Source organism: Echeneis naucrates, chromosome 12, assembly GCF_900963305.1.
Source record: "Echeneis naucrates chromosome 12, fEcheNa1.1, whole genome shotgun sequence".
NCBI lineage: Eukaryota > Metazoa > Chordata > Actinopteri > Carangiformes > Echeneidae > Echeneis > Echeneis naucrates.
The window spans coordinates 507,994-520,781 of record NC_042522.1 but is presented as its reverse complement, the minus strand read 5'-3'; the positions used below and the strand labels follow the sequence as shown (position 1 = coordinate 520,781).

General features: G+C 40.6%; 1 protein-coding gene across 3 annotated transcripts in view; it reads right to left on the bottom strand.

Moving 5' to 3' along the window:
• Nucleotides 1–426: 426 nt before the first annotated feature.
• LOC115052364 (histone-lysine N-methyltransferase Smyd1-like) overlaps nucleotides 427–12,788 on the bottom strand; it is an 18,466-nt gene continuing 6,104 nt past the window's right edge. Inside the window, exons 3-10 of one of the 3 annotated variants that reach the window (XM_029516435.1) lie at nucleotides 10,657–10,840; nucleotides 10,410–10,540; nucleotides 9,353–9,391; nucleotides 4,776–4,971; nucleotides 4,569–4,661; nucleotides 4,305–4,468; nucleotides 1,186–1,354; nucleotides 427–1,096 (exon numbers count right to left, since the gene is read on the bottom strand). In XM_029516435.1, the coding sequence (XP_029372295.1) occupies nucleotides 995–1,096; nucleotides 1,186–1,354; nucleotides 4,305–4,468; nucleotides 4,569–4,661; nucleotides 4,776–4,971; nucleotides 9,353–9,391; nucleotides 10,410–10,540; nucleotides 10,657–10,840 (1,078 nt within the window). In that variant the 3' untranslated portion in view covers nucleotides 427–994. Of the gene's footprint in view, nucleotides 1,097–1,185; nucleotides 1,355–4,304; nucleotides 4,469–4,568; nucleotides 4,662–4,775; nucleotides 4,972–9,352; nucleotides 9,392–10,409; nucleotides 10,541–10,626; nucleotides 10,841–12,788 lie in introns of all 3 variants that reach the window. The other 2 variants (XM_029516434.1, XM_029516436.1) reach the window with 2 other exon arrangements.

Below are 12,788 nucleotides of genomic sequence, written 5' to 3'. Positions count from 1 at the left end.
CACTCTTTGCCTGTCCTCAGCCTGCAGGTGGTGACTCATCGCTATCCCATGTTCCTGCAACACCTGCTGCTCCCATATCTTCATAAATTCTGTACTACAGCCCATCCCCATGGACTTCATGCAGCGTCATGTTCATGCCTGCATCTGTTTTGGATTTCCCCCTCTCCTGTGTGTCTCTCTCTCTCTCTCTCCCACTCTCGACCCAATCGGTCGAGGCAGATGGCCGCCCGAGGTTTCTGCCTCTTAAAGGAAGTTTTTCCTTGCCACTGTCGCCAAGTGCTTGCTCATCGGGGGATCTGTTGGGTCTCTTTAAATAATTTTATGAAGAGTTTGGTCTAGACCTGCTCGATATGTAAAGTGCCTTGATGTAACTTTGTTATGATTTGGCGCTATACAAATAATTGATTTGATTTTAAATATTCTCATTTGGGCCTAGATCATTACATGAGTCTGCAGAGGCGTCTGTTTTCTTGTATCAGACTGACTGAGGAGGTGGAGCCTCAAAGACCCAAAGGGACTATAACTGCACCACATTTCTTCAGCAAATCATCAAGGGAAGTCTGTGTGCATTGTCATGTGTGTTGAAGATAGATTTTGTTCAGTTGATTGATGATTATATTTGAGTCAAAGTGTTTATAGTTTTTTGGTAATGAGTTATTTAAGAGGTGGCAACACACTGACTTGCTCCCAATTGTCAGGATTATTGTTTGTGCGTAAATGATTACAACACAACTCAACTCAATTTTTACTGTAGATACAAGCAGCATGTTATGTTTTTTTCACACACATGGGTTTATAGACATCAGGGTGACTCAAACTTAGTTCTGGACATGTGGAATACACCATTCCAGTCAAAAATTTGGACTTCCTTTCCTGTTCATTTGAATGGGAAAATGTGTCTAAAGTTTAGACTGGTGCTATATATGAATGTGAGTGCACAGACATGCATCAGAGCAAGGGTGAGTCATAATGTTAAAGGTGGCAATGACACTGGTCAGAGGGAGCTGCTCGTCACAGGCTGTTTCTTCAGAGCAGCATCCTCCATGGTTCGGTACTGGTACATCTTCAGCTCTATCTCAGTCTGTGAGCGCATGGACTAGAGGGTAAAATAAACAAGCAAATTATAGCACAACAAAATTAAAGTATGCCCACATGCTAAAATGATGCAAATGGTGTAAAACACACCTCAAGGTCTCTTGTGATAGCGTGGTTAGGTCCATGAGTTACCAAGAGGATGCTGTAGGCCTTGCAGATCATGCTGTGCCCCACTTCTATCTGACCAGCATGCCAGTGAGTGACACCTGCCCGCATGATGGCCATGCCCAGCTGGGGATTGTTGGGGTGGTACAACTTCCTGTTGGTAAGAGATGATCAGGTCCCTTACAAAAGCTCTACTTTAGTGCTGAGCAACATAAACTCTAGATGAATTACATGTATTTAAACTGAAGGATGTGTAAATGATTACAATTCTGGGGTAACTTTAGTGTTCAAGCTCAAAAAATACATTGAGGATAAAATGGATCTTGGATGGATCCAAGTTTAAATTGTCTTTTTTTCTGTTTTATTTATTTATTTATTTATTTATTGGGGTCTTTCCAAGGAGAAAACAAAGTAACCAGGTAAACTAAAGGTGAAGGAGATGTACAATGGGTACGGAAAGTATTCAAACCCTCTTACATTTTTCACTCTTTATTACATTGCAGCCATTTGCTTAGATCATTTAAGTTGATTTCTTTTTCCTCAATGTACACACAGCACCCAATTTTGACAGAAAACCACAAAAAATTCCAAGCTGATGCGCCATTATATTTCACTCAGGTTAAATATTTGTTACCATTTCTTCTGCTCATCCTTGAAATCTCTGGAGAGACCTGAAAATAGCTGTCCACCAACGTTCGCAATCCAACCTGACAGAACTGGAGAGGATCTGCAAGGAGGAATGGCAGGGGATCTCCAAAAACCGGGTTAGCTCAAAAGGGTGCTTCTACTCAATACTGAGCAAAGGGTCTGAATACTTTTGACTATGTGATATTTCAGTTTCTATTTAATAAATTTGCAAAAATGTCTACAGTTCTGGGTTTTTCTGTCAAAAGGGCATGCTGTGTGTATATTAATCAGGAAAAAAATCATCTTGAATGATTTTAGCAAATATCTGTAACAAAGAGTGATACATTGAAGGGGTCTGAATATTTTCTGTACCCACTGTATGTTGGTTGAAAAAAATATTCATTTTATTATCCACCTGTGGTCTCAGACCTCAGCCAAAGGCCGTATTGGAAGGAGCATGTATGGGTTTCCATCATATTTCAAGTTCAGAACCAACAGGAATTTCAGAACGGCATACTGGTTGTTATCTGACTAAGTCGGTTATTTGGGATTTGGAATGAGCTGAACTGCTGTAAACTCTACAATGATGGTCTCTTACAGTACGTGATGATCTTTCAGGACTGGGCTGACCTCAACCCCTTCAGTGGTTAAATTAAAGGTTCATAAGAGATGGAAACCTACAGATCTGTAATGTTTTCTACGAACCAGTTTTCGTGACCCACCCACCTCTTGAGGATTGACCACAAGTTCTCAATGGGATTAAGGTGTAGGTCTTGGCCATGGACCAAAACTTTTGTTCCCGGAGCCACTTAACACTTTTGCCTTATGGCAACATGCTCCATCATGCTGGAAAAGGCATTGTTTGTCTCCAAACTGTTCTTGCATAGTCGAGAGAAGTTGCTCTCGTGGATATTTTGGGACCATTCTTTATTCATCGCTCTGTTCTTAAGCAAAATTGTGAGTGAGCCCACTTCCTTTGTTGAGAAGCAACATAAATGGTCTCAGGATGCTCTACTGTTGCCGCGACACAGGACTGATGGTAGTGCTCACCTTTTCTTCTTCAGACAAGCTTTTTTCCAGATGCCCCAAACAATGATCAGAGAAAACAACTTTACCCGACTCTTCAGCAGTCCATTCCTGAGCAAGCTCTGCACTGATCCCACAGCTGAATCAACGTAAGGAGACACTTGCTGGACTTTCTTAGGTGCCATGAAGCCTTCTTCACAACAATTGAACCTCTCTCCTTGAAGTTCTTCATAATCCAATAAATCGTTGACTTAGGTACAATCTTAGTAGCAGCAATATCCTTTCCTGTGAAGCCCTTTTTGTGCTAAGCAATGATGACTGCACATGTTGCCTTGCAGGTAACCATGGTTAACAAATCTTAGCAGAAATGATTTTATGGGCTTTTTCACATATAAAATTATAACAATCAGAGAAAGAATTCATCAGCTTACCTGCATTAGACAATAATCTTCTACTAAATACAGAAACTCCTGAACCAACTGCAACGCCTGTTTTACATCTGGAATCATTCTCATCTCTGAACATCTCACAGCTAGCTTCCACTAACGGCCGGAGGGGGGGCTTAAATCCCCCTCAAAAAGTCTAAGCCCCCCCAAGCAAAAATAAAAATACTGTAAGCAGCATCCACAATCAACTGCTGCTCAGCTATGCCATTGCTGGGAGAGCTGTCAAAGCTGTAGCATATATATCAAACTAAATTAAATCACACACTACAAAAAAGTTATGCACATGAGAGATATGTGTGACCGACAAACAGTCAAAATTCATAAGGCTCCCCAAAGAAAAATCCAGCCCCCCATAGCTCCCCCATTTAAGAATTTCTGGCACCTAGCTTCTAGCTTCTATACTGTCATCATCATTGACCTGTCTATTAGACCCAGTATCGACTAGCCTCTTTCAAAAGATTTTCAACTTAATTAAGCCTTAATTTGACCCTATTGTTGGGTTATGTACCTCAGACTCTTAATCAAACCCCAGCTTAAAAAGCCGGATCTTGGTCCAGATGTTTTGGCTAACTATAGACCCATCAGAAACATCCTCTCTCAAGTGGATGCAGAAAAACTAGTCCATGCATTTGTAACTTTGAGGCTGGACTACTGTAACATATTATTATCTGGATGTCCAAACAAACCTCAGAAAGACCTTAAGTTGATTCAGATTTCTGCTGCACGAATATTAACGGGAACTAGGAAAAGAGACCGTATAGCTCTTGTTTTGGCTTCTCTTCATTGGCCGCTGGTAAAATTCTGAATAGATTTTAAAATCCTTCTTTTAACATATAAAGCTCTCAATGGCCCAGGTCTATCATATCCCAGAGAGCCCTAACCCTGTCCCAGTAGGCTACTCCGGTCTCTAGATGGAGGTTTACTTGGGGTTCCTAAAGTCTCCAAGAGTAAATTGGGAGGCAGATCTTTTAGTTATCGGGCTTGTTTGTCTCTGTCACCACTCACATGTATCCATCTGCCATCTTGTGGGAACACTCTGCAGCCTCACTGAATGACTGCAGGTAGGAGAGCACCTCACTGGCAACACTGAGAACGCGCAGCCTGTAGAGATTGGTGTCAGCCAAGATGTTGTCTTGCTTCCCCATACACTCATGGCACAATTTCATCAACTGAGAGAGGCGGGACAGGGATTTGTTGGACATATGAAACATATACAGCTTTGTGTAAACAGTCAGACAGCAAGGGGTGAAGGTGCTGACAGTAGCGTACCTCATGAAAATTCCCCTGAAGACGGAACTTCTCAATCTCCACCAGACACGCTTTACTGAAGGCAGTGACTTCGTCCACATCCTCAGCAGATGGCTGAGAGAGAAATAGCAAGAAGATAAAAACAGTGTGTAGTTAATGTGGCAGGTTTATATTTTTGCCCCTCTGTTGGATGATGATCAAGCCCACCCCACCACCACTCTTACTCACTTTGCTGCCCCCACTCTCTGCTGCTGCAGTCATCAGGTCGTCCTTTATGTGTTGGCTGCAGTGAGCACAGATGCACTCAAAGTGAAAATCTTCCTTGAGCTTCTTTTGGCGATCAGCAGACAGATTGAGGAAGTCCACATAACTGACTGTCAGCTCCTCCCCCTCAGGAATCTTTTCCAGAGCTCGCAGCTCGATCCTGGGGAGAGGAGGGTGGTATGGCTGGTGTCAGACAATTTCCTTCCTCTAGTTTCTCAATGAAAGAAAAAAATACAGTGCTGCACTTCGGAAAAACCTGATAATTGACTATGTATCAATTAAAAAAAATCTTCCTCCATTATAAATATTGACTTATATTGACATGATCTGCAATATATTCACATCTACATTAAATTCTCAGAATTCATATTAACCTCATCAATCACTTCTCTGCCTGTCCATCATCCACCATTTAATAATCTTTATTTGTCTATTATGGTGCAACAAGTGCTCACTAGAGTGTAAATCACATACAACAGTGAAACAGTGAACTGTGCAAGTGTTACGGTAAGCATGTTATGTCATTTCCTGTCACTGGTGGTTGTGCTCTGTTACCGTGTGTGCGGTCTCTGCTATTCTTTTGCTATTCACCTGATTAATCAAGAGTAAAAGGTTATAAAACTTATACTGGCCAAGAACTCCATCTCTTCCCCTTCCTAAGCTTCTGTAGCTCCACTAATCAAACGATACAATTAGCAAAGGCCTGTAGCTCTCTCTCTCCACTGCTCCCCCCCACTCCCGCCCCCGTACTGTGTGCCTCATGTCTATCTATTCTGCTTCCTTTTATGATAACACCTCTCGTCATAGATGCAGGAAGATGGTACAAATGGAGGCGAAAATTTAATTAGCGAGTTAGAATCAAGGTTCCACACCATAGCTAGCCCATCCTATTGCTAGTGTTGCTAGCTGCCCCCCTGTCACTCTATAGAAACTGTGTCTGTCCCCCAACTACCTAAATTTAGAAAAGTTACGAAACCCAAATTAAACAGAAGAGGAGCTAAAAACAAAAATAAAAACTTAACTGAAATCAAACAGCCACAAATTTTATCTCAAATAACACTGCAATTAAATGTGGACTGTTGAATATTCACCACTACAATCATATCCTTGACCTTGTTCTAACATATGGCATTGAAATTGACAAGTTAACAATCTTTCCTCAAAACTCTCTTTTGACCGACCATTACCTTATTACGTTTGAGTTTACTTGATTTGCCTACACAGCATAGAGGAATAAATTCAGCTATAGAAGATGTTTATCTGAAGATGCTGTGGCTAAAATTAAAGAGAACATTCGGTCATAATTTCCAACAATGCCATATCTAAATTCAAATGAGGATTTCTCCCATACACAGGTTGATGACCTTGTGATTACACTATGTGATTACACTGTGTTCAACACTGTGTTCAACTCTTGATGCGGCCCCTCTCAAAAAGAAAGTAATCCAACAGAGGAGGCTGGCTCCTTGGTATATTTCCCAAATTTGTGCCTTAAAACAGACATCAAGGAAATTAGGAAGATGTTGGGTGTTCCAGTAACTTGGAAGAGTCTCATCGAGCCTGGAAAGATAGCTTAAAAATGTATTAAAGTGCTCTCCGCAGTGCCAGAAGTTCATATTACTCAGTACTAATAGATGAAAACAAGAACAACCCCAGGTTTCTCTTGAGCACTGTAGTCAGGCTGACAGAGAGTCATAGCTCAATTGAACCAGTGATACCCTCAGCTCTCAGAAGTGATGATTTTATGGACATTTTTACAGGTAAAATTCTCACAATTAGAGAAAGAATTAATCAGCTCTTACCTACATTAGACAATAATCTTCTACTGAATACAGCAACTCCTGAATCAACTGCAACGACTCTTGTACATCTGGAATCATTCTCACCTCTGAATCTCTCAGAGGTAGCTTCTGTAATCTCATCAACATCAACCTGTCTAGTAGGCCCAGTACCAACTAGCCTCTCTAAAGAGATTTTTTAATTAATTGAGCCATTCATTCTAGATCTGATTAATTTGGCCTTATCTTTGGGTTATGTACCTCAGACTCTTTAGACCGCAGTTATTAAACCCCAGCTTAAAAAGCCGAATCTTGATCCAGATGTTTTGGCCAACTATAGACCCATATCCAACCTTCCATTCACCTCAAAAATCATTGAGAAAGCAGTAGCAAACCAATTATACGACCATCTGAATGGGAACGGTTTGCTTGAAGAGTTTCAGTCAGGATTTAGAACCCATCACAGAACAGAAACAGCGCTGGTTAAAGTCTCTAATGATATTCTAATGGCTTCAGGCAATGGATCAGCCTTAAGAACTGTCTTGTTCAAGAAACAGGGTCAATCCCTGAGAATGTGAAAGCCATGAACAATGACAATCCTGATCTCAGTGGGGTTCCAGAGTGTTATCATGATTTAAAAGAAGTTTTTAGCAAGGCTAGAGTGACTTTCCTGCCCCCTCATCACAAATATGACTGTGCTATAGATTTACTTCCTGGAGCTCCTAATCCTTAAGGCCGCCTTTATTCCCTTTTTGCACCTGAATGCAAAGTTATGGAAGAGTACATTCAAACCTCACTCAAGGCAAGGTTAATTCGGCAACAGAGTCCTCAAAGAGTCCTGCAGAGAGTAACTATTCTGTGGGGGACTGGGAGCTGTTGGCAGTGAAAGTGGCGCTGGAGGAATGGAGACACTGGCTGACACTGGCTGGAGGGGCGCCCCAGCCGTTCCAGATCACAAGAACTTAGAATATATAAAAGGCACCAAGAGACTCAATGTCCGACAGGCAAGATGATATGAGAAGTTATTTTTCTTAAGGTTCAATTTCACCTTGTCTTATCGTCCTGGCAGCAAGAACACAAAGTCAGATATCCTATTCCGCCTCCATGCCCCAGACACTGAAACCTCGGAGCCTGCACCCATACTCCAAGACATATGTGTGCTTGGGGGATTCAACTGGAGCATAGAATCTCAGGTAATAAAGGCTAATGAGTCTCTCCCAGCCCCTCGTGGGACACCTCCTAATAGATAGTTTGTTCCTCCTCCCTTACGTGGAGAAGTCATTGGTTGGGCTCATAAAAATAAGCTTTCTTGTCACCCAGGCATTCGCCGAACCCTCTTCAGAATGTTAGTGGTTTTGGTGGCCTGAAGCCCGCAAAGATATGTCGGATTACATTGCTGCATGTTCTGAAAGTTCACTGCAGAAAGTCTCTAATGCCTCGCCACCTGGCCTCCTACAGACCTTGTCCATGCCCCAGCACGCCTGGTTGGAAATCTCTGTGTTACCATCTGATGGAGGAAGCCCAGTTATGAAGTCCACAACCATTCTCACAATGGTCGACAGATTTTCCAAGATGGTTAACTGGTGGTTCAAAGACATTTGATACTTAACTGAGCCATTCATTATCGATATGATTTATTTTTGTATCTTTGGATTATGTACCCTAAACTCTAAAGACCACGGTCATCAAATCCCAACTTAAAGAGCCGAATCTTGATCCAGATGTTTTGGCCAATTATAGACCCATATTGAACCTTCCCTTCATTTTTAAAATCATGGAAAAAGCACAGCATAGAAACAGCACTGGCCAAAGTCTCCAATGATATTCAAATGATTTCAGACAATGGAGCAGCCTCCATACTCCATACTCCTCTTAGATCTCAGTGCTGCATTCGACACCATAGATCATAATATTTTACTACAGAGACTGGAACATGAAATTGGCATTAAAGAACCTGCACTAAATTAAAATAAATATTGCTTAAATAAGTGGTTGCACACTGGTGTTTTTTTATGAGGCAAGGTCAGAAAAAAATATAAAAAATATGGCACCAAGTGGTGCCAGAGACACAATAAAACACACTCTGGTGCTGGACCTGCTATGTGTATGTTTATGTCAAATAGGTGTGATTAGATCACATTGTGTGATAGTTTGAGCGATGAGCAGTGTGACATGTTTTAAAACCAATATACTAGGTTTGTGATATGTTTAATACTAACACATTTATAATGGTAATATGTTTAATATCAATACACTATGATCCTGCAATGCTTACTGTTACAAGTTTAGACAGTGTGAACCAGAGAGGAATAAACTGTTCATCTCAAGGCTACATTCACACAGAGGAGGAGATGAGTCAGCATAACAAGAGAAGGGAGACCACTTTGAAGGGCTAACATCTGCAGAGCTGTAGGAAAAGTATCAAACTCACTCTAATGGCAAGTTACTGATAAAAGCGTTTGCTATAGCTTTGTCCTTGAGAATAGAAGCACTGAAATGAGACATACGCATAACCTTTGGAATGTCTTAGATATTGAGGGGGGGGGGGGGGGGGCTGAAAAAAGTTTATAAAGCTGTGTTTGAGAAGGTTGGATCAGAGCTCACTGGTGTTGATGCAGAATTGACTCTGTATTGTGGGATCCCCAAAGACCTTTGCTTTTAAATAAATCTAGATGACAGTACTTCAATGGCTCCAACTGGTCTTCTCACATCAACCAAGTCGAGGAAGTCTGGTGACTTCAACAGCAGCTTGGCAGTACGTACCTCCTTTGAGAGTGGAGAGCAGAGCACAAAGCTGATTGGCTGTAACAGAAAGTGACATTCATTCAGTGTGTGTTAAGGTGTGTAACAGTGGGACTGGGCTCTAGTTTGCACCAGTATCAAGTCAGGTTTGCTCCCAATGACCTAAGACATGGTTAATGTTGTACATGATGATCATGATGATGATGTGGTTAATGACATTATCACAAACTAGCCCACAAGACACTAGAGCTATATTTTATTACAGCACAGAACAATTGCTGCTTTCTGCCTATCTGAGGATATTACAGTGAAATGTGGACAAGGCTATGTACACATTAAAACAGACTGGGTTGACCTAACCCAGCTCCAAGGTAGGCCACAGTCGACTCTGTATAGGTCCTTTAAAATCATCTGGACAATGCTAAGGATGTTCTGAACTAATCCACAAAGCCAGCGATGTTGTGGGGATGGATCTGCACACTGCAGTGGTGTCAAAGAGAAGGATGCTGGCTAAATTACAGGCTATCTTGGACAATGTCTCTCATCCATTCCATGGTGCACTGGCCAAAAACAGGATGTTTCAAACACCTCAGCCATAAAAAACTTCCCACCAAGATGCACCACAGGAAATCATTCTTGCCAGTGGCTATTAGACTTTATAACTCCACCCTCTGATCAACACTGTAATACTCACTGCTGTACCTGTAAATTTATTACTTAACTATATCTTTAATTTTGTCTTAATACTTCAGTATTTATTTTATTATTACTTTCTATAATAAAACTCTTCTTGTTAAATTTTTTATTGTAATCTAGAGCACTTAGAATGAACCTGATTTGCTCTGTGGATTCAAAGTATTTCTGATAAGAACATAGATGATCAATACTGTGTGTTTTTGTGCATGTGTGTGTGTGTGTTTCTATGTTGTGTCAAATGGTCAAACTATTCAAACTCATTACCGATACCATAAATATGTAATGGGACAGCATGGTTGTTCAAACTATGTAACTGATATGTTCAGTGTTGATAAACGACCCTGACAGTGAATTTCACAGGGTCAGCTGCTCAGACACGTACTTGCCATGGTTGAGGATGACTGTGCAGTTTGGCCAACAATCGTGGTTCACCAAACACAGGTTGGGGAAAAGACCCACACCAACAGCCTGGAGGCCTCTTTGATCGCTCAGAGTGAAGCCATTACATTTGATCTGCAGTCACAGGGTCAGAGGGTGAGGGAGAGACAAATTCATGAAGTAGGTGGGATTCAGATAAACAATGAAACATTCCAAATTACGATGCCAAAGATGTGAGAAATGTAGTCCACAGAGTGTTGCTTCCTCCCATGAGACCAGTACTCCTGGAAGTTATGCACATTAGTCTGGAGCTTCTTAAAGTCTTCTTCAAGCAGGTCAGAGATGTGGTCCTCTAGCTGGTCCACTGGGATCAGCTGACTGTCTGACACAATGCCTGTTTTCTTCTGAATACGCCACAGCACACGAGCTGCCAGACTGCATAGGAAAGGTTGGTCAAAAGGGGAAAGAGAATCATAATGAGATATGAGCCAGTTAGTATGTCCAGTACTAGTTAGATTTTAAAAACAATTTGAACTATGCACTATTAGACATTTAATTGAATTTTTGAAGTAACTTACTCGTCTACAGTACCTTTACTGTAAAGATGCTTCACGGTATAACCAATTTACTGTAGATATGTTTTACAGTACAACAGCTTTACTGTAAGTGAGGTTTACAGTTCAAAATTCATATTGTGAGTAAGTTTTACAGTAATTGTGGTTTATAGTATAATACTGTAATTCCTTTGTTCAGCATAACTAGTATATTCAGTAATTGTCCTTAAGACAATTTAAGACAAAGAGGTTACTCTTCGCTCAGTCCCCCTAGTGGGTGGGACGCTGGCATCCTCTATACAACAAATGTAGGCAGGGTTGAATGAAAATTTCAATGTTTTTAACACACTTTCAGCAACATGCACAAAAATTTGACGTTTCTAGGTGCTACGGTTTTATCATAGTTATTAAAATTTCTCAGACAGTAGAAGAAGACAGCAAGACCACAAGTGATGGGTACCATCTTTACACCGTTTCTTTCACCTCCAAAAAATCATATACTGTCATAGAAACAACAACAAAGAACAGAAATTGAGTTTATTTCCCAGTAAAGTTTTCAACAAGCCTGCTCACCAAAAACAAAAAAAGTTGGATGTTGGTTTTCTATCTCCGTGAAATACGAACATTCTTCGCTCAAACCCCGACTAAAACATTGCATAAAATCACAAGCTTGGCCTCAATTTAAAGCTGAAGATGTGCCCAACAATAATCCACAGTTTTTATTCATCCTGTCCAGTTAATCGGACATCTTGTCTTCTTTCCCCTCTGTGCTAATGCTAATTTAAAGGTCCGTCAGACTGCGCATCTACTACATGCAGGCAGCGTCTCCTGTCAAAGTCATGATGAAAACAAGTTTTCCATCCAATAGCAGAGGCCCTAAGGTTTCCTCTGATGTATAACAATCCCTGATTGGGCCATTTTTTCACCCCAAATAAGGCCTGCATAACGGAGCTGAGCCACACAGTCGGCACGGATTTCCCTTTATCTCTGTGTTTTCTCTGTTTTTATCGTCGTTTTTGTTGTTGTCGTGGGGAAATTTGACACTTTTTTACACCAATATGACGAATAGGGTGTTAGCACCGACGGAAGTGCTGCAAAAGTTGTATAGTGAGGACAAAAAGGAGGGCAACGTCGACGATGGCAGCCTACAGCCAGCTGGTCCCTTTGTTTGCTCTCTTCTCCATGTCAACACGTAAACAATGGACATCTCAACAAAAAGTGTGTTTTTACTGCCCCAAGTTTTAATGTAATTATGAAATTAATAATAAAAGACAACACATGAAATTTCATAAATTCATATTTTGAAGGTCTTTATTAATTTAAGTCATCACTGATAGTGATGGGTTTACTTCTGGAGTTACAAAGCTTCAAACTAACAACAGAAAACAGGCAAGAATAGGTCAAATTCATGTTTGGATAGGTTTTCGACACCATATTTTCATCCCTATAAATGCAATTTTCAAATGGAATTTTACTTATGTAACCAAAAAGCAATTATGTCTGCGATTGGCCCCAAAAGGTTATCTGTAAAAAAAAATGTATACGTGTATACATCATTGAAATCTTTTTCAGTGAAGTTTTTTATTTTTCCCAAAAATATAATATTTTAGGGAATGACTTAATTCAATCTTTTAATAGAATAATCAATAGATGTAAAGGGATGTAAAGGGATGTAAAGTGACAAATGTTTTCTTTCATTTAAGCCATCAGCCATAGTTCTGTGATTAGTACTTCTGTAGTTATAAAGCTTTATTTGCAATAATACAGAAACAGGCAGATTTTGCCAAAAACAGCCTCTGCATGAAGAGGTTAACAGCGTAACACATTAA